Consider the following 26,710-nt stretch of genomic DNA (forward strand, 5'->3'; position numbering starts at 1 on the left):
TTGCCCCTGTCCCAACTTTTTTGAGATGTGTTGCTGTCATGAAATTTCAAATGAGCCAATATTTGGCATGAAATTTCAAAATGTCTCACTTTCGACATTTGATATGTTGTCTATGTTCTATTGTGAATACAATATCAGTTTTTGAGATTTGTAAATTATTGCATTCCGTTTTTATTTACAATTTGTACTTTGTCCCAACTTTTCTGGAATCGGGGTTGTATATCACAATATTACTTTCATAGGGCCTAAAATTTCTAGTGGCGCCCCTGGGAATACAAACTGTCCCAAATCTCCCTGCTCTCACCCATCTTACAAAAGGGTCACGTTATAAACACGTTTCACCACATTGTCACAGCTCTTGAATGTTCTTTGCTTTATATCTCTGTTTTGATTTCTCTTTTCTTCCTTCCCCGAAAATACGCAACAAGTCGCACAGTTTTTGGAGAGTCGCTGAATGATGGAAAATGATTGTGTGGACTGATGAGTCTTTCAGATGGGATCCATTACATTAATGTGTTTTAAAACACATTATCTGTCCAAGAAAGCAGTCACTTCTGTTAACGGTCTCGACCAGTTGCATTTTTTTTTTTTTAATTTAAACTCATACCATGTATCTTTAAGCTGTGCACACGCTCTGTGTTTTGCTTTTTCTTGGTGCCACTTGCATAAATACAGGCGCGTTAAAGCGACTGAGAGCAAAACAGAACCGATTCTGGTTTCATTCTGACTGTCGGATTTAGGGACTGTGTATAAATTCCTATACTGGTGAAAAATTACAATATTGTTGTGCACTTTCATATACACCCCTTTTGTACCAACAAGGAACAGGTTCTTAATAATGTCATCCTTGATAGCACTCTATCATTCCAGTCCCACATAAATAATGTCACTCGGTCAGCTTACTTCCATCTACGTAATATCTCACGCCTGCGTCCATCCCTCACACCCAACAGTACCGCTATCCTGGTTCACACCCTGGTTACATCCCGTCTTGACTATTGTAACTCCCTTCTTTTTGGTTTACCTGACAAGTCCATCCATAAACTGCAATTGGTTCAAAACTCTGCCGCCAGAATTATTTCCAGAATCCCATCCTTCAGTCATATCACACCTGTCCTGCAGCAACTCCATTGGCTTCCTATCAAATTTCGCATCATCTATAAAATCCTACTTTTTACCTTTAAGGCCATTCACACCCTCGCCCCCTAGTACCTTACTGAGCTCCTCCACATTAACATCCCGTACCCAGCCGTACTCTCAGGTCCTCCTCCTCCTCCATCCAACTCACCCTCTCACCTGCTCGCTTAATTGTCCACCATGGGGTTGAGAGCCTTCAGCCGCGCGGCTCCCCGCCTCTGGAACTCCCTACCACAGGACATACAACACTCTGATTCTATCATCTCCTTCAAATCTTGCCTCAAAACCCACCTTTTCCGACAAGCATATTCCCTTTAATCTGGGACTGGAATGACCCCACCGTTGCACTTTATTTCTATTTTATTATGTTTTGCACTATTTTGATTGTTTTTTATTTTATTGATTGCTTTTATTATTGTCTTTGTACAGTGACCTTGAGTGTCCTGAAAGGCACCTATAAAGAAAATACATTATTATTATTAGGTTCTTGAACCGGTTCCATTCAGGATTCTTTGAACGTTGGTGCCAGCTTTGAACCGGCCCAAGTTTTCACCAATTTTGAGTCGAAACGTTGTTATCAAGGATGCGTCATGAATGGATGGCATTGCACAATGAACAATGGAAGTGAACAGTAGTCGCAATATGCTAGGGTGCATTGATTTCCTATGAGATTTTGTTCTGTTATTCCAGATATTTGTTTCCAGTCCATTTTTTTTCCCTTAAAGATGTGTCCTTTTCTGTTGCGTTGTCCATTGCTAGGTACCTGACCCCTGATTGCTCCCCGGGTGCTCTGGTGTGGCTGCCCACTGCTCTGAGTGTGTGCGTGTGTTCACTGCTTCAGATGGGTTAAATGCAGAGGATGAATTTCACTGTGCTTGAAGTGTGCATGTGATGAATAAAGGTTTCTTCTTACTAAGACAGTGCAGTATTTACTGTATTTAATTGAGTTGTTACTATTTTGGTTAAATCTTATTAAAATTGTATTTAATTTATATATGATATTATGGGGCGGCACGGTGGTGTAGTGATTAGCGCTGTCGCCTCACAGCAAAAAGGTCCGTGTTTGAGCCCCGTGGCCAGTGAGGGCCTTTCTGTGCGGAGTTTGCATGTTCTCCTCGTGTCCACGTGGGTTTCCTCCGGGTGCTCCGGTTTCCCTCACAGTCCAAAGACATGCAGGTTAGGTTAACTGGTGACTCTAAATTGACCGTAGGTGTGAATGTGAGTGTGAATGGTTGTCTGTGTCTATGTGTCAGCCCTGTGATGACCTGGCGACTTGTCCAGGGTGTACCCCGCCTTTCGCCCGTAGTCAGCTGGGATAGGATCCAGCTTGCCTGCGACCCTGTAGAACAGGATAAAGCGGCTAGAGATAATGAGATGAGATGAGATGAGCTCTCTCATGCCTGATTACATGAATCCCATAATCTATAGTAATTGATAGAACAATCTCAACAATTCAAAAACTCTTTAACTGTATAAATTTCAAATGGTTTGCAATTAATTGAGATCCACTGTTTTTATCGTTTCAACCGCGCATCATACCGTCGTCCAAGTGAAAATGTCGTTCAGGGTTGTTTTACAATCAGGGTATGCAAGCTAAAAATCACATTTAACACTTATCTTCAATATCAGAAGGCTTGACTAATAAACTTGGTTGTTTATTGTAGCCCTGTGATAGCTCTATTTACCATGCAAAAAAAAAAAATTGGTGATAACGTTATTTTTGGTGAATGTATGGCAACATATGTCATATTTAGCAAAATTATTCGTGTCATTTAGAAAAAGTGCTTTTTTGACCACAGGTAGCTCCAAAAGGGATGCACTTAAATCAATCATTCTTTATACCATAAAACAAATATTTGGTTCCATATCATTGGAAACATAGTTAAGTTTTAATGTTGAATGCCAGTAAGTTTTCAGACTATTTTGATCAAATTAGTGTGTCAAAAAAATGTCCTCTCCGAGACAGCTAGCTTTTCAATATAAAATAACATATCTAAAATGATTATTTTCATCCTAAAATGTGATCACGATATTGGGACATAAATATTAGAGACAACTAACACAAAGCTTACAGCCTTATATTTAAAAGCACTATGGAAGTAGTGGATACTGAATTGTCAAAAAAAAAAGTCCTCTCCGAGAATCACTTCATTTGTTTCTCCCATCTTATAGCAGATTACACAAAACTACCATACACATACACTACCGTTCAAAAGTTTGGGGTCACTTTGAAATGTCCTTATTTTTGAAAGAAAAGCACTGTTCTTTTCAATGAAGATCACTTTAAACTAATCAGAAATCCACTCTATACATTGCTAATGTGGTAAATGACTATTCTAGCTGCAAATGTCTGGTTTTTGGTGCAATATCTCCATAGGTGTATAGAGGCCCATTTCCAGCAACTCTCACTCCAGTGTTCTAATGGTACAATGTGTTTGCTCATTGCCTCAGAAGGCTAATGGATGATTAGAAAACCCTTGTACAATCATGTTAGCACAGCTGAAAACAGTTGAGCTCTTTAGAGAAGCTATAAAACTGACCTTCCTTTGAGCAGATTGAGTTTCTGGAGCATCACATTTGTGGGGTCGATTAAATGCTCAAAATGGCCAGAAAAATGTCTTGACTATATTTTCTATTCATTTTACAACTTAGGGTGGTAAATAAAAGTGTGACTTTTCATGGAAAACACAAAATCGTCTGGGTGACCCCAAACTTTTGAACGGTAGTGTGTGTCAAAAAATTACCTGAAATCTGTTCTTTAACTTGTCCTTCACTTAAAAACTGGTACAAGAACCAGTTTGAATCAATTTGAATTTTGGACCCCTGTGACACAAACTTTGTACCCTGATTGTAAAACAACGCTTCACTCACTTTTTCTCCCCCATGAGAATTTTGAAAAGTTGGAAAGTGTGAATTTACTCTCGGTCCCTAATAGCTGCTCAATGACGTATGGTTCAGTGGGCGTGGTTATCTGAATCTGTCTTGAGTCGTGTGGAGACATTACGGGAATCTACAGTTCGGGTGGAAACGTTACGGGAATCTGTGTTGGTTCGTGTGGAAACTTTGCCGGTCCGGGTGCAAAGTTTGAACTCCGTCTGCAAAACGCGGCTCGGTGATTTTCACCCCTCCCTCTGTCACGATTCACTCGAACAAGGCACGAGCCGTCTCGGGTTGTGTTCGGAACTGAGCGGAACCTCGTGTGACTGGGTGAATCTGCTGTCCGGTGCCGGTTCGTGTGCTGTGTTGTCGCTGAGGAGCTCTCGCCCGCGGAGGAAACCATGGCTTGTGAACCCAACCGCGCCCGTTTGCTGTGCATGCTGTCGTTAACGTTCAGTTTTTTCGTGGTCGAGGTGGTAGTGAGCCAGCTCACGTCGTCGCTCGCGATGCTCTCGGACTCTTTCCACATGCTGTCGGACGTGATGGCGCTGATCGTGGCGCTGGTGGCGGTGCGTTTCTCCGAGCGCACGCAGTCCACCAAGAAGAACACGTTCGGCTGGATCCGCGCCGAGGTGATGGGCGCCCTCGTCAACGCCGTGTTCCTCACCGCGCTCTGCTTCACCATCGTGCTCGAGGCTATCGAGCGCTTCACTGAGCCGCACGAGATCGAGAACCCGATCGTGGTGATCACCGTCGGGGTCGCGGGGCTCGTGGTGAACCTGCTGGGGCTGTGTCTCTTCCACGGCCACGCGCACTCACACAGCCACGGCAAGACGAGCAAGAGCGAGACGTCCACTGACTGCGGATCTGCTGGAGAGGAGACCAACAACCTGGTCACCAAAGCTCACGGGAGGAACAGCCCGAACGGCGTGAACCCCGACAGCAGGGGAGCAGCTGGTGAGAGTGGGCTTTGAGTTCACACTTTCACATTTCACCTTACTTTTCATTCATGTGCTCCGCCTTAAAGAGCCTATTTAGAGTTAAAATCACATTTACTCCAAACCAGAGCGCTTTCTTCTTCTTCTTCTTCTTCTTCTTCTTCTTCTTCAGTATTTTTACAGGTAATCCTGTCACCTTTTAATACCTGCTCAGGTGTGTTATGAGCCGGAAATGAAGGAGTTCAATGAGTGAATACGGTTGCTAGGCAACCAGGCACTGTCGACTCCCGAGCTAATGACTTTTTGTGAACTGTTTAGCTGACTAGCTGTTATGCCCTTTGTGCTCGGAGACCCCTTTAATTTTAAGGAAAAAAAATCATCCACATACCCCACAGTACAGAATCAAACAAGTCTCTGTGTACTATCATATTTTGGCTGTTCATTGGAGCTTTTTTTGTTCCTTAACTTTCCACTGACAGCCACAGGTAACCCAGGCTGACAATTTGTATAAGATGATGTATGTACTGTATACAAATAAATAAATGATTGTCCAAATTTCACAAATAAAGCTTAGATTGCAAGAAAACAAGTGTACTTACCGTTTCGTGCACGTATAAGCGTGTTTGAGCCGTTTTTGGGTACCCCATACTCTTCTGTTACCTAAAAAACTGACTTGGCATGGTGGTTCGCTGGAGTCTCCAACCTTGTTATTTTTTTAGGTAACAGAAGCGTATGTGGTACCAAAAACGGCTCAAACACGCTTATACGTGCACGAAACGGTAAGTACACTTGTTTTCTTGCAATCTAAGCTTTATTTGTGAAATTTGGACAATCATTTATTTTTTTTAATATTAATTTGTATACAGGGGCGGCACGGTGGTGTAGTGGTTAGCGCTGTCGCCTCACAGCAAGAAGGTCCGGGTTCGAGCCCCGTGGCCGGCGAGGGCCTTTCTGTGCGGAGTTTGCATGTTCTCCGTGTCCGCGTGGGTTTCCTCCGGGTGCTCCGGTTTCCCCCACAGTCCAAAGACATGCAGGTTAGGTTAACTGGTGACACTAAATTGACCGTAGGTGTGAATGTGAGTGTGAATGGTTGTCTGTGTCTATGTGTCAGCTCTGTGATGACCTGGCAACTTGTCCAGGGTGTACCCCGCCTTTCGCCCGTAGTCAGCTGGGATAGGCTCCAGCTTGCCTACGACCCTGTAGAACAGGATAAAGCGGCTAGAGATGATGAGATGAGATGAATTTGTATACAGTACATACATCTTATACAAATCATCAGCCGGGGTTACCTGTGACACAACAGGTCCAAGTTGACTGTGTTTTTATAGATTTTCGTCTTGTTTTTCAGCTGTTCAGGTTTGAATACCAAATTACTTTAACCCGATCAGGTTTTCTTCCCCCTTCAGTATTTTTACAGGTAATCCTGTCACCTTTTAATACCTGCTTTTTCCTTTTGTTAAAGACTCTAAGAAATCTAGGTGTGATTTTTTTTTTTTTTTTTTTAAACTCAGATTTCAAACTGCAAAAACAAATAAATAATGTAGTCAAATCTATTTTTTCCATTTAAGACTCTTATCAAGGGTCAAACCTTTTTTTATCACCTGGTAATCTAGAGACTGCCGTACATATATGCTATTTACCAGCTGGGAGGTCCGTATCGTGAAATACCGTGACCGAAGTCTTGAAAGTATTCAAGGCTGAGGGGGCATGCCAAGGCCATGGGGGCGGCACGGTGGTGTAGTGGTTAGCACGGTCGCCTCACAGCAAGAAGGTTCCGGGTTCGAACCCAGCGGCCGGGGAGGGCCTTTCTGTGTGGAGTTTGCATGTTCTCCCCATGTCTGCGTGGGTTTCCTCCGGGTGCTCCGGTTTCCCCCACAATCCAAAGACGTGCAGTTAGGTTGATGTGGGGCGGCCTTGGGCTGAGGTGCCTTTGAGCAAGGTACCTGACCCCTGATTGCTCCCTGGGCGCTCTGGTGTGGCTGCCCACTGCTCTGAGTGTGTGCGTGTGTTCACTGCTTCAGATGGGTTAAATGCAGAGGATTAATTTCACTGTGTTTGAAGTGTGCATGTGACAAATAAAGGTTTCTTCTGAACATGGTCCAAAATGGGCCTCATTAACTAATGAGATCAAACTGTTAGCAAGTTAGAGGTTTTTAGCTTTCTCCTGAAATGTTTTCTTTTATTTTGTCTTCCTCAGGGTAATAAAACTCGCTTTCGCTGTGAACACTGTTGTTATTGCAGTCCATGATGTAAAATTAATGCTATTCTCCTGAGAAGTAATATATTAATTTTTTTCTTTACCAAATTCTAACAGAAAACGAGAGCGCCCGAAAGGGAAAACTGAGCCGAGCCGCCATTTTGAATCCTCATTCACGGCTGTAATGCAAATTGCTTCCTCCTCAGTATAGAAGTGCACTTCCATGGCAGGAAAAAAAAAACTACATTTTGCCGCCTATGTAGTTCCCTATTTATACAAATAGGAGTCATTCAGGATTCAGCCATGTTTTTGCTCGGTGTTAGCAAATTACAGGTTTTTAGCTTTCTCCTGAAATGTTTTCTTTAATTTCTTCTTCCTCAGGGTAGTAAAACTCGCTTTCGCTGTGAACACTGTCGTTATCGCTATCCATGATGTAAAATTAATGCTATTTTCCTGAGAAATGCTGGTAAAAATTTATAAGATTTTTGATAATCTTATAAATAAATCTTATAAAAAAAGATAAATGTTGACAAAAAATGCTACTATGTTTGTTGTTGTGAACGAGCGAGTCGCCAGAGGTCTGTAACCGGGGTCCGTACCGTAGGATACAGACCCACTCACCAGCCAATCAGAGTGCAGGATTTGGACCGCGAAAAAAATAAATGCTTTTATTACATCCCGCCTTGATTATTGCAATGCACTCTACGCTGGTCTTAGCTGCTCCTCTTTGTCAAGGCTTCAACTAGTTCAAAACGCTACGGCATGGTTCCTGACCAGAACATGCAAGCGAGAGCACGTCACTCCTGTTCTTAAGTCTCTTCATTGGCTCCCTGTGTGCTTTTAGGATAAATTTTTAAAATTCTGTTATTTGTTTTTAAATCTCTGAAAGGACTGGCTCCACCCTACATAGCAGATCTCTTACATCCGCACACATCCATGAGATCACTGAGGTCTTCTGACCAACTACTGTTAACCATCCCTCCTTCAAGATTAAAGAGTAGGGGGGATTGTGCCTTTGCAGTCATTGGTCCTAAACTGTGGAATGAACTCCCTTTACATGTAAAGCTTGCCCCTTCAGTGCCTATTTTCAAATCCCTCCTGAGAACACATTTTTTCTCCCTGGCTTTTGACTCTGTATGAGTGTTGTTGTGTTGTGTGGTTCTGTGTAGTGTGCATCCCTTTCTGTATCCCTGATCTGCTTTTAGGCCATATGTTTGACTCTTTACATCGTTGGACTGTTCAGCATTTTGGTCAACTGTTGTTGTTTTTAAAGGGTTTTATAATAAACCTGAACCTGCTCAGGTGTGTTATGAGCCGGAAATGAAGGAGTCACTCACTGTTCAATGAGTGAATGTGGTTGCTAGGCAACCAGGCACTGTAGACTCCCTAGCTAATGACTTTTTGCTAACTATTTAGCTGGCTAGCTGTTATGACATTTGTATTTGGAGATCCCTTTAATTTTAAGAAAAAAAAAAATCATCCACATACCCCACAGTACAGAATTATTTTATGTAGTAATCAAATAATAGTCTCTTTATTCACTATGTACAATCATATTTTGGCTGTTCATTGGAGCTTTTTATTTTTGAACTTTCCACTGACACAACAGGTCCAAGTTGACTGTTTTTTTTTTTTTTTTAATAGATTTTCGTCTTGTTTTTCAGGCGTTCAGATTTAAATACCTGAATGCCAAATTACTACAAGTGATCTGTCAAACAGGCTAATAATTATAAGGACTCAATAATAAATACAACTTTTGATAATAGTTCATTTAATGTAGTTTGTGAGTAAGAATTGAATTCTTGTAAATTTAAGCTTTTAAAAAAAATCTATTTTATAGTAAATCAGTATCGGCTCCAAATCTCAGATATCAGTGTCTTTGGTTACTAATAATAATCGGTATCGGCAGTGGTCGAGTTGTAAAATCAAACCAGGGGGGATGGTGAAATTTTTAGTCGTGTGTCGACCCATCGGTCGGTCCGTCGGTGGGAAACTGGTTTGCTTTTAGGAGGGTTTGCACACAACGTAGGTCTGTGGACCTTGTTCATTTACCAGACATACAGTATTTTGTGCTGATAAAGTGTGTAGTACACACTGTGTACCCTTTTTATTGTTGTAAAAAAACATAATACAGTGGAATTTTACTGTAAAACATGCAGTGTGGATGTTGTGTCATATTTAGTCAGTCTCCTGGCTGACATACCTACCACATTCTCCATATTAGGGTGAAATGCAGATGACAAATTTGAAGTGTAACTTCATAGTCATGGTAGGCTCCTTTTAAATCGTTTGGTTAATTTATTAAAACCTCAACAGGCAATGTAAATGAACAACTGAATCTTTTCATATCAAGTCAATAGAATTTTTATTCAAAGCTGAACATTGGGAACATTGAGTTAAATACAGAGGTAGGTAGGTAACCAATAAGCTAAAACAAGCAACAGTAAATTGTAAATCAGACTAAACTTCCTAAAAGATGTTTGAGGCATTATGCATTTTTTTTGTTTTTTCCTTTTTGTTATTATTGTTTATTCTTATGAGTAATGCAAGTTATACATGTCCATACCGGTTATTATTTTAATGGAAAGAAAAGTACTTATGTTATTTCTGATTTATTTATTATCTGAACGAGGATTTGAGCTTTGAAAAATGACCGGATTCTTTCTGTAACGTTGATTCCCGCTGTTATCTAGGTCACGTGACACCTTAACGTTGACGGTTACCAAGGAGCTGCCTTGGATACTTTGATACTTTGCTTCGATACATACCAGCACTTTGATACATACTGGATACAAGTAGGTCTGGGCGATATGGAGAAAAAAAAAATCTCGATATATTTTTGCTATTTTTTCCGATTACGTTCATTATGTCTTATATTGAATATTGTTAGTTTTTTCTTTTTTATCAGACATCTGATTTTTTAGGTTTGTTTACCTGACGTGTTTCGACGTACGACTGTCGTCTTCCTCAGAGTGTCACCGGATGTTATTGGTGACGCATCTTTTATCAGCTGATGATTCCGAAGGCGTGGCCTTCCTGTCTGGATTGACAGGTCGGTCACACCTTCTACTGTCAGTTCGTCTCCTGCAAGATGGCACTCCAGGTATGGGAGAGCATGTATGCTCCCTCATCTCGGTTGATGGTCCTCGGACTTCGCTTACGGATCTCTATGGCCTCCCTGATCCAGCGCTGATGTTTATTATCTTCTGTGCGGATGACTCTGGCATTCCCCCAGTCCATAATATGATTTTCCCTTTTGCAATGATCTGTTATGGCTGACTTATAATTTTCCTGTTGTGCCTTTTCTTTTATTGTTCGGGTTTGTCTTGTAGCTGTCTCCTTTTCGCACTCTTTGTTCATTTTTTCTTGTGTTGAAACTCCTTCCTGTCTCCCCAATGTAAGTTTTATTGCATAATTAGCATGGAATCTCATATATGGTGTTGCATCTGTTGTGCGGATGTATTCTGTCTTTGGGATGAACCAGGATCTGACGGAGTGTTGTGTGTGGTTTGACAGGTGTGTTAATGTTGTATTTCCTCATTGCTCTTTGAATACGTTCTGTTATTCCTCTGATGTATGGTAATGTCACTACTCCCGTGTTCTTTTTTGTTGGTTTGTTTTTTCTCTTTCTTCTGTGTTTTTATTGTTTTTGACCTGTTCCGCCCCTTTGGATATTGCCCATTGTGGATATTGACATGCCTTCAGTGCGTGTTGTATATGTTGTTCTTCCTGTTCTTTGTCCTGTGCATCTGTAATTATTGCTGCGCGTTCATGTAATGTTCTAACTACAGATATTTTGTGCATTATGGGGTGTTCGGAAGTCCAGTTGAAATATTGGTCGGTGTGTGTGTGTGGGTTTCCTGTGTACTTTTATTTTGATGCCCCCCTCTTCTGTGTGATGTATTTTTAAGTCCAGTCAATAGCATTTTTGCTCCGTTTCCTCTTCATGTGTGAATTTTATATTGCCGGTATTGTCTATAGTATTGAGGTGGTCGGTAAGTTGTTGAGTGTGTCCCCTCTTTACTTTTTCCAATATGTCGTCCACATACCGTTTCCAGAGTGTTGGTCTGTATTCCGCTGGTATTGTAGTGAGTGCTTTCTGCTCCAGGTCTTCCATGAAAAAGCTGCACATGATGGCTGATAGTGGGTCTCCCATGGCAAAACCTTCCTTTTGTCTGTAAATTGTGTTCCTGAACTGAAAGTATGTGGATGTGGCGATGAATTGAAGGTGTTGCGTAATGTCTTGTACAGTGAGATTTGTTCGTTTCTTGAGCGTCCTATCTTTTTTTAATTTGTCTTGTACTATCTGTATGGTGGCTTCCGTGGGTGTTCTGGTGAACAGAGATATGACATCGTGTGAAATGAAAACTTCGTCTTGTTGCATTTTTATGTTTTTTAGTTCTTCTGCCAGTTGTTTTGAGTTTTTGCAGTGTTGGTCTGTGAGTCCTAGTAATGGTTTAATTATTTCGCTGAGTACTTTTGATAAGTTGTGTGTCACTGAACCAATGCTATCTACTATGGGGCGTAATGGTGTTCCTGGTTTGTGTATTTTTGGTGTACCGTAAATCCTGGGGATAACGTTGGCTGTGGGTACTAAATGATTATATGCCTGTTTATCTATTTTACTTTCATCGAGTAGCGGTTTGAATAATGCTTTAAGTTTCTTTTTTCTTGTCTTCTGTTGGGTCTTTTCTTAATATCTCGAAGGTGTTGTCACTGAGTAATTCCCTCATTTTGTGTTCATATTCATCGGTGTCCATGATAACTACTGTTCTGCCTTTATCTGCTGGGAGGATTGTGATGTCTTTATTTTTTGCTAATGTTCTCATGGCTTTGGCTTCCTGTTTGGTGATGTTGCTAGGTGGTGGTTTGGCCGTTTTCAATATACCAGCTATTGCGTTTCTTAGTGCTGCTTTTTGTGCCTGATCCTGTATTTTCTCACATGCTAATTCAGTTGCCAGAATGAAATCATCGTGTGGTATATTGTGCGGTGTGACAGCGTAGTTGAGTCCTTTTCCTAGTATACTGCGTTCTGCTTGTGAGAGTTTGTACCTTGATATGTTGTGGATCCATTTTTCGTTGATGTGTGCGTGCTCCGGTTCTGCCTTCTTTTTCTGTGCGATGAGTGAGTTTGTCCAGTTTTCGGATTTGTCGGGTTTTTGTCTTGGTAAATTCCTGCTCGTGTATGTCTGCCAAGTGTCCGTTTATTTCTAATTCCATTTCCTTGTTCTTAGGAAACCGGCGTTTGAAAGTTTCCATCTCCCTATGTAGTTCGCTGTTGATATTATTGAGTTTGTCAGTTGTGCACCGTATCCGTTCTTTTACCAGAGTCATCCGCACTTTCCTGATCATCTTCTCCGCGTTTCTGTTTGGAATCGGGTTCTTGATGTTCAGGCTGGCCGGTACGACGACTTCATCCCGGCAGCGCAGATTGAATCTCAGGTGGTTTCTGTATCGTGCCTGTTTTCGCGTCAATCTTTCAAGGCGGCGAAACTCCTTGATGCTTTTATCTCCATAACTTATTCTTAATCTTTCGATTACGTTCATTATGTCTTATATTGAATATTGTTAGTTTTTTCTTTTTTATCGGACATCTAATTTTTTAGGTTTGTTTACCTGACGTTTCGACGTACGACTGTCGTCTTCCTCAGAGTGTCACCGGATGTTATTGGTGACGCATCTTTTATCAGCTGATGTTTCCGAAGGCGTGGCCTTCCTGTCTGGATTGACAGTTCGGTCACGCCTTCTACTGAGCAATATCCAAAGGGGCGGAACAGGTCAAAAACAATAAAACACAGAAGAAAGAGAAAAAACAAACCAACAAACAAGAACACAGGGGAGTAGTGACATTACCATACATCAGAGGAATAACGGAACGTATTCAAAGAGCAATGAGGAAATACAACATTAACACACCTGTCAAACCATACACAACACTCCGTCAGATCCTGGTTCATCCCAAAGACAGAATACATCCGGACAACAGATGCAACACCATATATGAGATTCCATGCCAATTATGCAATAAAACTTACATTGGGGAGACAGGAAGGAGTTTCAACACAAGAAAAAAATGAACATAAGAAAGAGTGCGAAAAGGAGACAGCTACAAGACAAACCCAAACAATAAAAGAAAAGGCACAACAGAAAAATTATAAGTCAGTCATAACAGATCATTGCAAAAGGGAAAATCATATTATGGACTGGGGGAATGCCAGAGTCATCCGCACAGAAGATAATAAACATCAGCGCTGGATCAGGGAGGCCATAGAGATCCGTAAGCGAAGTCCGAGGACCATCAACCGAGATGAGGGAGCATACATGCTCTCCCATACCTGGAGTGCCATCTTGCAGGGGACGAACTGACAGTAGAAGGCGTGACTGACCTGTCAATCCAGACAGGAAGGCCACGCCTTCGGAAACATCAGCTGATAAAAGGTGCGTCACCAATAACATCCGGTGACACTCTGAGGAAGACGACAGTCGTACGTCGAAACATGTCAGGTAAACAAACCTAAAAAATTAGATGTCTGATAAAAAAGAAAAAACTAACAATATTTTTGCTATATCTCGATATACGATATATATCTCGATATCTATGCAGGAAAAACAACCCCCAAAAAACAGACACACACACCAAATTCAGCAAGGTGTGTTTTTTTTTTTTTTTTTTTTTTTTATATTGAAGTGCAAACAGGTAGGCAGCCAAGTGCCTAGAGGTAGACAGGTACTAGTATTTTAACATGAATTATCAAACCAAGGAAGTAGTATATTGCCTTATTTTAATTACAAACATAAAACCTGAGGGTAGGCAGTTCTTATAAAGTGCATCTTAAACATTTAAGATAACAAAAAAAAACTCATTTTATAAATAATAATTTGACTTATAGAAATAATACATGGCGGCACGGTGGTGCAGTTGGTTAGCGCTGTCGCCTCACAGCAAGAAGGTCCGGGTTCGAGCCCCGTGGCCGGCGAGGGCCTTTCTGTGTGGAGTTTGCATGTTCTCCCCGTGTCCGCGTGGGTTTCCTCCGGGTGCTCCGGTTTCCCCCACAGTCCAAAGACATGCAGGTTAGGTTAACTGGTGACTCTAAATTGACCGTAGGTATGAATGTGAATGGTTGTCTGTGTCTATGTGTCAGCCCTGTGATGACCTGGCGACTTGTCCAGGGTGTACCCCGCCTTTCGCCCGTAGTCAGCTGGGATAGGCTCCAGCTTGCCTGCGACCCTGTAGAACAGGATAAAGCGGCTAGAGATAATGAGATGAGATGAGAAATAATACATATTGCCTTCCTTTTCCTTAAAAACAAAACTCAAACTCATCTCACTGCATTAACTCTTTTGTAGTAGTCAGTAACAAATACATAGCCAAAAACTGTACCTGTTGTGTAACATTTTTACATTTGAAGATTTTGAGGAAGGAATACCAATCTGTCTACTGTGTCAGGCTTAAAGGTGGGGTACGAGATTTTGGAATAACGGTTCCCGCAAGCCATATTTTGAAAAGAAACAAGCCCGCCCTCGCCATGCCCCCCCCCCCCCCCCCCCACACACACACACCACACACACGTCTCGTTAAGTTAGAGTGTAGAGAGCTTGGAAAAATAGCTCAAACTTTCTCATTTAAACTGTGTTTTCAGCCCCAATTTTCACTCCACACACACAATTTTCTCAAAAGTAGTAGCCACACTTGTCCTGATTCACACAATGTGTCTACCTACATGATAGGCCTTGCAGTTTTTGAATGAGAAGCCTGAAAGTGAGGAGAGAACAGGCGCGCAGCCCCATAGACTCCCATTATAAACTTGCCAGAAAAGTCACTCGTTTTTAACTCGCTCTAGTGACCTCAATTTTTACACTACAGACAAAAAAATTACATCAGTGTGTTCAGGGGAGCCTTGTGGCACTCACTGTGAAAGAATTTTGTGAATATCTCCTTCCGTTTTCGTGTAAATCCCCGTTGTTTGGAGGGACCTTTTTCTATGCATTTCTGTCTCTCCCTGCTCTCTCTCTCTCACTCACTCACTCTCTCTCTCACACACACACACACACACACACACACACACACAGAAGGGACGGGCTGCTCGCGGGCTTCAGTCTGATTGACGTGTCAGTATCCAATCATTTTGAGGTGGTACCTCGATAGGATTGGATGGCGTTTTTCCTTTATTTTACACTGTAGACTGGATTAAAATATTTCGTTTTTGGGTTAAACCTTCTATTGTACTGCTTGCAACATGGGTGTGAGGAGCTTTTCAAGCAATATGGTAAAAAATACTCCTGAAAAAAATCTCATACCCCACCTTTAAGTGCAGCCCTCTGACAAGTAACTATATTTCCACTGCAGCTGAAGATCCTTTCAGAAGGACTGCTAGTGGCAGGCACACAGAGGTACTTTTTTGCTAGGCTGCTCAGTGCTGGATAAGCAACCTCATGTTCCCGCCACCATTTGTAGTGGATCTGCCTCACTGTCCAAACATACAGACTGTAAATAGCTTGACAACTCATTCTCAATGGACTTGCGAGGTGTTAAGGCAGAGAAAGGGGCATCTTGGTCAAAGAAGCTGGCTAGGGTTTTTCTCTTCTTAGCAACGGGGGGCGCCGGATCTGCTACGACACTCTCTTCTGCAGCAGACTGGGGCCCAGCTTGGTCTACAGCTTCAGCAGAGCTCCCCTGATCAGCAAGCAATTCCTCAGCTTCGTAGATGACTCTCTCTTTCAATGCAGCCAGTTTCCCACTGCTGACATATGTCCCCCGAAACCGGGGGTCGATAAAGGACGCCATGTCCAGTAAATCAGAGGTAGAGGGCTCTGAGTATTTGTCATTTAAGTAAGTGAGGATGGTGTGCCTGATTGTGTTTGCCAGCTCACCGTCATCTTCTTGTGGAGCAAGGAGCTTGCTGTTGAACAGGTGCAGCACGGGTCGTATGTAAGAAAGGGTGACGTACCCCTCCCCAGACAGCGTGTCGGTGAACTCCTGGAGGGGCTTCAGTGCTCTCTGGATTGCCTCCAAGACTTCGATGTCTTGCCAGGTCAGGACTAACTGCCTTGTTTTCTTATCTGCAGAGAGGACTTTGGCGAGTGCCCTTTCTTGCTCAAGCACTCGTTCCACCATTTGGAGACGAGAACCCCACCGCGTAGCCGACTCTGTGATGAGCTGGTGGGCTGGCAAATTCATTTGAATCTGTGCTTCGGCCAGCTCCCTCCTCCGTTTCCAGCTGTAGGAAAATGCAGCCACGGTTTTCTTGCAAACTGCAATGGCCCGTGTGATCTTGGAGTTTTGCATACCATGGCCTGTAAACACAGAAAAAGCACACATTAAATTAATAGTTTTTAAATATAGTTTAATAGATGTGTGTGTGTGTGTGTGTGTGTGTGTGTGTGTGATTTGATTTAACACATTGTGATTTTAAATTACTCTGCAACACAGTTTTTCTAGAAATACTATATTAATTTATTACAGCCACTAAAATACAAGTGTGCTTTACCATCATTAAATCAACGCCACATAGACCTTCCACCCAAACCACCCAAATATTTTACTCACTGGCAACACACACACACACACACACACACACACACAGATTAAACTCACCGATCGCCAAATGCAGCCTGTGCCCAAAACACTGCATCCTCAGCCACTTCTTGGTCTGTACGGCACTGACAATGTTGGATCCGTTGTCGGTGGTAATGGCCACAGGATTTTGATTCAACATCCATGTCGTCGTCACGTCACCGAGGGCCTCTGCAATGTTTTCTCCCGTGTGGTCTTGTGGAAAATAGGTTGTCTGCAGGCAGGCACTTTTAATCTCCCACTCGACGACGATGTAATGTATTGTCACACACATGTATGGCTCACACGTCCTGCTGCTCCACATGTCTGTGGTCAGGGCATAGTGGACGACTTTTGCCAGATCAGCAGCAAGGCGCTCTCTTTGTGTTGCGTACATTCGGGGGAGTTCCTGTCTTGCAAAAAAGTGCCGACGAGGGAGACTGTATCTCGGGTCTAGCGTTTTGAGCATCCGTATGAACCCCGGTTGCTCAACGACGGCAATGGGTGCCATGTCCTTTGCTATGTGAAATGCAACTGACTCCGTTATGCTGGCCCACCTTGCACTCGTTTTTTCGTATGGTACACCCCGGAGTAAAGCAGTGTGGAGTGTTGTCTGCTGTGGAGTCTTGGTAGAGGTGGTGGGTTTGGGCGCGACGGCCGCGACCCGCAGCCTGGCACACTCCTCATACAAAAGTTTGTGGCGTACCTGTAAATGGTTGAACAGGTTCGTGGTGCTCGACGCTTTGGTTGCCACCAATTTCTTGCATTCCTGGCAGTAGACCTCTTTCTGTTGTTCGTCCGATGGTTTAAAACCAAAATATCTCCATATAATGGAGCCATTTGTCCTTTTTTTTTTGGTACGAGTTCTGCTGCCTCCGGGCTTTCTGTGGGCGCCGCCATGTTGAATGAATTAACACGCCGCCTACACGCGAGGGGAGGGGGTACAAACGCAAGAAGGAGGCGGGGCGGGCAGCACCATAGCACAGTGAAGGAAATTAAGCACAGTGGCGAAATCATATTCATTTAGAGCATTATCTCGATATATACGATATGCCAAAATCTTTTTCGTGTTCATAAAACATATCGATATATCGCAAATCTCGATATATCGCCCACCCCTAGATACAAGCTAGCAAAATGAGTTAAAAGCAGGCATCTTTGGAAAGGGGAAAAGGCCCATTGAGGAGACAGAAGAAGAGCCTATGACGAAGAAAAAGAAAGCTGCATTTTAGCAGACACTTTGTCGAGTCCTACACCAATCCTGCTCTGCCTTACATGTTGTGACCGGCTCTCTAATGAGGCAATGAAGCCTTCAAAACTGCTAGTGTCGTTTATTTTAGCCTTCCTGTCTTGAATAACACTTTTTGTTGCCTGAAGAATTACAAACGAACGTCCAGGCTGATTAAATTAATGGGCTTATACAAGAAATCAAAGCTAACATGAACCTGAGTAAGCTATCGATAGCTGGCTAGACTCCAAACTAACATTCATTATGATAGCTGTGTTGTTATCCGCCGCCCACAAATTAGGCTATATATCAGTAACTTTACAGCATGATAGTGGGCTCACAGAAAGTGTGACTGATATTCGTAACTCTTGACTTACCTCCTGAAATGTTTTTTCTTGCGATCTTAAATCCGAACTTGCTTAGGTCTTGCTGTCCACTCCGCTTGGCCATGATGCTGCAATCCGCTGCTGTCACTGACGCTGAATGAAATAAAAAAATAACGGAACCCCAACTGAATGTCACCTCCTCAAACACTTCGCTTGCGCGTGCCCTCTCTCGCGGTAGCTTATTGTATGCTCAGTTTCAGCAAAGCTACGTGGAATGGCATTTCTAATTCCAATGTTAAATAGAAGTAATGTCCACATTTATTGATAAAATTGCTCAAGGGAAGGGAGGGGGGATGCCCGTTTTAGAGGGGGGATGATTTTGACCATTTTTTATTCCAGGGGGGATGGCATCCCCCCTCAACTCGAGTACAGGGTATCAGTATCAGCTCAGAAAAAAACATATGGGTTAATCCCTAGTAATATGTCTCATATCACTCATCCCAGAAACAATTTACTTCTGGTTTGCTTATTTAAGGTTGGACAAATAGCTAAGCCCAGGTGACAAGACAAGTAGATTATCAGATCTTATGTATCATCGAGTATCAGTTATTCATTCACAATGCACAAGCAGGGTTAATGAGCTACTGATATAACTGCTACCAACTTTTTTTTTTTTTTGCCTTGTTGATCTAACAAGTTGAAGAAAAACTTTCAGTGGCACAGAGCTCCTCAGTGCTACAGCGTACGCTATTCTTTTTCAAATCCTGCCACTTACACAGTCTAGCTGTTAGAACTGTTTTTACTCGGTATATTAATTACCACGAACAAATGCTGGACAAACATCAGACACCCACTGCTACATGTTCTCACTCAAAAATATATAGGAAGAGCTGTCACTTTTTATTCCTCCATGCAGCAAGAATGACAGATGAGCCAGTTGACATATGAATCTGGAATGACTGACATTTCTTTCAAACACTTTGATATTAAGTAGGGGTGTGCAAAAATATCGATACAGCGATATATCGCGATACTTTGTCTTCCGATTCAATATCGATACTCAATTTGAATATCGATATTTTTTCAAATAATAAAATCATGTTTCAGACGGGTTGTAAATCCAGTACAACTTCTGCACCTCCGCTCCGCGAGGTGTCGCTGTGCCGCTACCTCACTGCAAGGCACTCTTCGTCTTCTCTTTTTCCCCCGGTGGTTGCAGTGAGGAAAAAAAAACAGGCAAGCATGGCTGTTAACATAAACCTAGAGACGCCGCCGAACTTTAAGGCAGATGTTTGGAGGCACTTTGGATTCCAAAGGAAAGGAGAAAAACAGTGAGCCGGACAAAGAGAATGCACTTTGCAAAACCTGTTTCGCTCCAATTAAATTAAGATGCTCCAATTAAGATGCCCACTGCACTTTTCAATGTGTTTCAGACAGTGCGTTGTTCCTGCAAAATAAGCACAAGTTAAATGTTCTCAGGTATATGTTCTCAAGTTTACAAAGAACAAATTGATATTAGTGTTGGCACTGAAATGTATGTGCAGTCTGCAGTGCAAGTTTTAAGTTTTCATAAAACAATTTGATTCTGCTTGTTAAGCAGCACTGATGTGTCCATGCTTACAGAAAAGTTGAGAATACTAGCACAGAAATGGGAATTTTCTGTATGTTGTAGTGAAGCAACTCTTGGTTTTGCCAGCAGTAGAATAGAGACAAATATATGTCTGGCAAGAGTGTGTAGTTATGTATGTGAAATGTAATTTTACAGTGGTCAATAAATTCTGATTTTCTTCAGTGACACAGATATTGTGATGTGGTTGAAATTTCTTGCAATATATCGATTATCGCAGAATCGCTGTACCGTAGGGTATTAGGCAGAAAAAGAAATTTACCAGTCAAAAATAATATTTTATATAATCCTGATAAGCGCCGCAGGTGCGAAGACGAGCGCCGCAGGCGCGAAGTCCCTCTAGGGGGGTCTGGGGGCATGCCCCCCCAGAAAATTTTTGAAATTTAGACTTCATTTCCTGCATTCTAGGACATTTTCAGGGTGAAATGGCGTGTAATTTTTGATCAGAAATATTGCATATTTTTACTTTGTATTTTTTTCAGTTTCACTCCTGAATGTATCAGATGTATGTATGGTGTTTGATTTGGTAACAAAAGTGAAAAGAAAATAAACAACAATGAATTGTATATAATCTTTTGATCTAGTTACAGTATTTAATAAAAAAAAAAAACCCAACAGTATTCTATTTTACCATACCCCAATGAAACCCCCTTGTTAATCAATGTATCACACATACCTTTTCTGTCTTTTTGTGGAAAAACGAATCAGTTTTTGTCACATTCAATTTGGGGCGTTTGTTGGGATTCATCTTGATCCAGAAGAGTGAGTCAGCAAAAAAAAATGCGGTTCTCCCGCCAAGAAAGAGGAAACTACAACGCAGGGTGTTTGGCAATTTTCGACCAATCAGAATTCGCGATTTATTCAGTCCGCATGTTACAAGATTCAGTGCGGGCCAAAATGGCGGAAACGATGAAATATTCTGATTTTTCATTTCAAGTTTTCAGTATTTTTCGTCTTAAACTGTGTTTCTTACGATTTGTAAATGATGGCGGAACCACACACGGACTGGCCATCGGGAGTAGCGGGAGTTTTCCCAGTGGGCCGGTGGTTCAGCGTGGGCCAGCGGAGAAAAAAAAAAAAAACAAAACAGTTGCGCGCTGGCCTTTAATATGATAAGCAATGTTAACAGTTTCTTTAACAAACTGTTAACATTGCTTATCATATTAAAGGCCAGCGCGCAACTGTAATAAGCAATGTTAACAGTTTGTTAAAGAAACTGTTAACATTGCTTATCATATTAAAGGCCAGCGCGCAACTGTTTTTTTTTTTTTTTTTTCTCCGCCGGCCCACGCTGAACCACCAGCCCACCGGGAAAACTCCCGCTACTCCCGATGGCCAGTCCGTGTGTGGGCGGAACATAACTGGATTTATCGGATGACATGTGGGAGTATTCATGTGCGAAAATTTTCGGCATTATCGTCCGTTTCAGTATCCGTCTGTGTGTATACTTGCCCGTTGAAATCGGCAATCGCCCGTCAAATTTACGGGTGGACGGGTCTCTGCCTAATACCTTACTGTACCGTGATATCGTTATCGTGAGCAAAATATCGCCATAGTATTGTGAGGTATCTGGTGATACCCAGCCCTAATATTAAGCCCCACCCCCTTCCTCCTGTTTCAGATTATTTTTTGTCTTCATCTTCCAGCCTGAAAGATGCAGTAGGAGGAGAATGTTTTGCATTCATGAATGTGAAATAAAATCTATTGGCTTGTGTTTGAGTTGAATAACAGTGCACACGGATAGTGAACATTAGTTATCTATAGTCATTAGGTGTACCACAAAAATTCATCTGAAAAATGAGAGATTTTTGCCCGAGTTCATTTGTTTAAATGGTCAGAAATATCACTTTAAGCTGAGAGAGATATTTTTTTTGGATGAAAGAGAAACAACAGAAAAAACGATTTCATAAACCTGTAAAAAAAAAGGTGTGTATGTGAATACCTATACACACTCCAGATTTCTGTTTTTTTCATCTTTATTGTTTGATGATAGATAGATAGATAGATAGATAGATAGATAGATAGATAGATAGATAGATAGATGAATTAAAAATCTGCACCTTTAAAGTGGTAGGCATGTTGTGTATATCAAATGGTGCTAAGCCCCCCAAAGTCCATTTTAATTCCAGCTTGTAATGCGACAAAACAGTACAAACACCAAGGGGGATGAATACTTTTGTAAGATAATGTCTGCAAGGTTGTCCAGTCACAACGAGACACTTTGTGTGTGTGTGTGTGGGGGGGGGGGGTTGCAGCTTTTGAAGCAGTTCAAACTACAACTAGAAATGAATATGTAAAATGGTTTGCATAAATACATTTTCTTTTTTGTGAATCTGTTTAGTAACTAATGATAGAATGCAGCATCAACTTTTTTGTGTCAAAGTTTAGGAGGTTTCTAAATGTTGTTTCCTATCCAACATTAGTTCTAAAGGATTATCGTCCAATTTTAAGTAATTTGTTCCATGATTTCTTAAGAAACTTGTATTATAACTTGTCAAACTTGATTAATTACATGATTATTACATGGATATTGGCTTGCTTGGTTTGCATGTTCTCATCAGTTGCTGGTTTAAAAGTTTTAATACTTTTCAGTTTGTTAATGAAACACTTATTTCACTGTTGTACTTTGGTCTTTGCCTGCCAGTTTGTTCAGCATATTTCTGGGAATTCTTGGCTTGTCTTTCACTCATGATTTTGCATTAAAATTGTTGGCTACATTTTTTTAAACCTCTGGGAAGCATTTGTTGCTTTTTCCCTTTTAAATTATCAACTAAAATCTTCAAAATCCATATGAATGTTTTGAAAATTTCATTGGATTCCACAACCCATTTTCATCGAATGCCTCCAAACATGTTGGCTAGGCCAGGGCTTTTCAAAGTGTGGGGCGCGCCTCCCCTAGGGGGCGCCAGAGTTCTTCAGGGGGGGCGCAACGTGAGGAAAAATAAACCAGAATAAGTTACTATTGCGGACATTTAGCGAACTTCAGCTAGCCTTTGCCAGAGACAAAATGGATTGATTTTTAGTACCTAAAGCTACAGTGAGTGAGGAGACAGAGTCTGGGCCAAGCAAAAAAAAAAAAAAAAAGAAGGAAGTATGACCACGATTATTTAAAGTTTGGATTTTCATGGACTGGATCTGAAGATGCTCCACTGCCACAGTGTGTTGTCTGCCAAGAGGTGCTAGCTAACGATGCTATGAGATGTTTAAAATGTGTAAAACAAGATGTTTTTTAAAAAAAGCACAGATGTTTAAAATGTGTAAAAAAAAAAAAAAAAAGGTTTTAAAAAAGCACAGATGTTTAAAATGTGGAAAAAAAAGAGGTTTTTAAAAAAGCTCATATGTTTTAAATGTGTAAAAAAAGATGTTTTCAAAAAGCACAGGTGTTTTAAAATGTGTAAAAGAAAAAAATAAAAATTTGTACAACCATTTTTTTAAAATACGAATGGCGCTGTTGTTTATTTGCTCTCTGGGGGGGGGCTGACTCTCCCACACTTTGAAAACCCCTGGGCTAGGCGAAGTCAGCCAATTCAGTTTCTTAACTGAATTCTCTTAATTAAAAAAAATAATAATAAATAAAGGTTGATTTATGGGCCAGAAATGTATCTTTTTATATTTTATTTGCTATCTAATTAAACTAATGAAAGAGTGTTTAATTAACAACCTGTCTCTTGTTCAATTCAGGTGTTTGAGAAGATTTTTATCATCAGCATCTTTTGTTCATAATTTATTCACAAAATTCCCTTTTGCAGTTCGATTGACTAATACTGGTTCATCTGTTTAACTGCTAGAAATGAAAAATCGGAGACATTTACTTAATCTTAATTTTGACCATGAACCACTTGGGTGTTTCTTGGTTTCTTTGTGCTTTGTCTAACTGTGGTGTTTTTTGTGTTGTTGTGACAGAGTTATCAACTGTGCAGCTGAATGATGAGCTGGATCACGAGCACGACCTTGAGCAGGAGCATGATGAGTCCTCAGCGTCCCAGCTGAACATGCGTGGTGTTTTCCTTCATGTTCTGGGTGATGCTCTTGGCTCTGTCATCGTCGTGGTCAGCGCTATCATCTTCACCTTTGTATGGCGCCCGTGTGAGCCCGGTGTTCCCTGCAAGAACCCGTGCAGTACCAACACACACTGCAGTGACCACTATCACCTTAACCACACACTTGTGGGTTTTGGCGAGGAAGAACTCAGCAACACGAGCACCCCATTCTCCATAGCCGGGCCCTGCTGGGTGCTGTACCTGGACCCGACTCTGTGCCTCATCATGGTCTGCATTCTTCTGTACACGACGTACCCACTCCTGAAGGAGTCAGCGCTTATCCTGCTGCAGACTGTCCCCAAACAGTTCGATGTGAGTCTCCTAAGCACTCGTCTGCACCAGATCGATGGTGTTCTGGCTGTGCACGAGCTCCACATCTGGCAGCTTGCCGGGAGTCGCTTCATCGCCACGGCACACATCAAATGCCGAGACCCCACCTCTTATATGAGTGTGGCCAAGCGCGTGAAGGCCTTCTTTCATAATGAAGGCATCCACGCCACCACCATCCAGCCTGAGTTCGTCGTGGTGAGCTCTGAGTCACACGCCTCACTCTGTGAGCTCTCGTGCCGCACACAGTGCGCCACTAAACTCTGCTGTCAAAATGCCAAAGCCCCCGACAACAAAAACACAGGTATGGAGAGCGAGAGTGAAGCTGAACCCCCTGCCTCCACCACTCTAGAGGTCATCAGTGAGTCTCTGGAAAGTGAGCCTAAAGTTCAAGTGGCTTCAAAGGACGTGGCCATCCCCAGTGAGGTGGAGTCGTCTTTATAAGGACGATTGAGTACAAAGAATACATTAATAAAGACACCAGAAAACATATATCTATCTAAAAGGTCCCGTATAGTTGATGAATTCGAAAATCAGAGCCATTTGAGACAAAGAAGGATGCACCGATTCAATACTGAGCATGCCATGGAATTTGTGCATTTAAATCCCAAAGCAGGAAGAAAGGGAGGAGAAAAGTGAAGCCGAGAAGTGTTGCAGAATCAGAAGAAGCACTTTTAAGAGACTTTGTGAAGACAGTGAGTGGAAGCTTGTGGAGATCAGGGATCGACTGCAAGGAGCTTCATATCACAAACGAATCTTAGGCTGATGAAGGAAATTGAAGCTTTGTCTGCTTGACTGTATTCTGTGAACTTTGTGTGTCATACTGAAACCTCTGTGGGATTAGGAAATCCCCCTGCACTTGCTGCTTCAGCTGATTAGAGACCGGAGTGTTTCAGATAACAAAGTTATCTCTTGCATGTGTAAACAAACTGTGGGATTATGAGTAAAGAAATATATTTAGCATGTATTGCAGAGGAAGAAGTATATTTAGTCTGTCTTACAAAAGATGTTAAAGTTAAATGAAGAATATTTCCATTCCTTTTCATTGACACTTGCTGATGTTATAAGGATGTTCTCTGGTTTATGATTTATTTTTGGCTTGGCTCATTAACTATCAAAGACACATGGTAAACCCCAGTAGGTTTTGGTTTGCCTCGGGGGTTAGGATGCTTAGAACTCAGGTTCTTGTAATCCACATTTTTAAAGGCAGGCTATATTGTAGAATCCTTTTTGCTGACAATTTATCGGTCAATCATTTTTTGCACTCCGATATGATGCCTAGTTTCTCACGGGTTTACTGTTGATAGAATTGTTCATTGTAGCCATTTTTATTTCATTGTTTTTACTACTGTTTCAGATTAATTTTGTACTCAAAGATTACACTGACTGCTTTATGTACTTTAAATAAACCAAAACCCTTTAAGGGTGAGTCATTAAAAGACAAAGCTTAGTGTTGTGTTTATTAATTGATCTGAATAAAAAGACCCCACAGACATCTCTTCAAAGAAGCTCTGCACTAAGGTAGAAACATATTTCCTGTTCTAGCGTAACTCTTTAAGAGACTGTCTCTTATGCTGCGGCTGAGCGCAATTTACCTTTACACAGAAAAGTTTCTGGTACTACTAGACTTGGAGAAATTACACCTAGGATTATTCAAGCATCAATACGCAAATGATGGATCATATTGGATCTGATCTGACACCTATCAGGAAACACTGACTGATCTTGCATGTAAGCATAAGACACAAATCATCTTTGTACAAACCTCTCAACAGAAGTTAACTGTGAAGACACGTTTCACTCGGTGGCTGAAAGTGAAACCACAAGCACTGGTCATTAGTTCTAGCCCAGCTCACCATTACCTGACAATGGTTGGTTTAAATGGGACTCGTGAATTTGTGCTTTTGACACAGGAACACATAAGCTCAATTCAAGTGGCGAAACGTGTGACAACACTGTTGCTAGGAGAACGGCCTTTGGAAAAGGCTTTATTACCTCGCCCGCTACGGAGTAAGTGGGGTGAGGTATTGTTTTTGGTCGGGTTTCTTTGTTTGTTTGTTTTGTTAGCAACATTACGGGAAAACGGCTGGACCAATCTTCATGAAACTTTCAGGATAGATGGCCATTGGTCTCAAATAGAACCTCCAACATTTTGAGTGTCATCCGGTCAAGGTCACCAAAAAGTTCAAAAATTGTTTTTTTGCAATATCTTCCTTCATATTCATTCAGATGTGTTCTGATTGGCTGAGAGCAGTACGGTATGTTCTGATTGGCTGAGAGCAGTACGGTGTGTTCTGATTATTTCTTTGTTTTATTGTTAGCAACATTACGGGAAATAGGCTGGATCAATCTTCATGAAACTTTCAGGATAGATAGCCATTGGTCTCAAATAGAACCTCCAACATTTTGAGGGTCATCCGGTCAAGGTCACCAAAAAGGTCAAAATCATCTGAAACAGCA

General features: G+C 41.7%; 1 protein-coding gene across 1 annotated transcript; it reads left to right on the forward strand.

Moving 5' to 3' along the window:
* The first annotated feature begins 4,106 nt into the window (after positions 1 to 4,106).
* On the forward strand, positions 4,107 to 25,695 carry LOC132883839 (proton-coupled zinc antiporter SLC30A1-like). Its single transcript, XM_060917896.1, has 2 exons — positions 4,107 to 4,971; positions 23,787 to 25,695. The coding sequence occupies exons 1-2, from the start codon at positions 4,416 to 4,418 to the stop codon at positions 24,692 to 24,694; spliced, it is 1,464 nt and encodes a 487-aa protein (XP_060773879.1). The 5' UTR covers positions 4,107 to 4,415; the 3' UTR covers positions 24,695 to 25,695.
* The last annotated feature ends 1,015 nt before the right edge of the window (positions 25,696 to 26,710 follow it).

This window comes from Neoarius graeffei, chromosome 3 (assembly GCF_027579695.1).
Source record: "Neoarius graeffei isolate fNeoGra1 chromosome 3, fNeoGra1.pri, whole genome shotgun sequence".
Classification (NCBI taxonomy): Eukaryota; Metazoa; Chordata; class Actinopteri; order Siluriformes; family Ariidae; genus Neoarius; species Neoarius graeffei.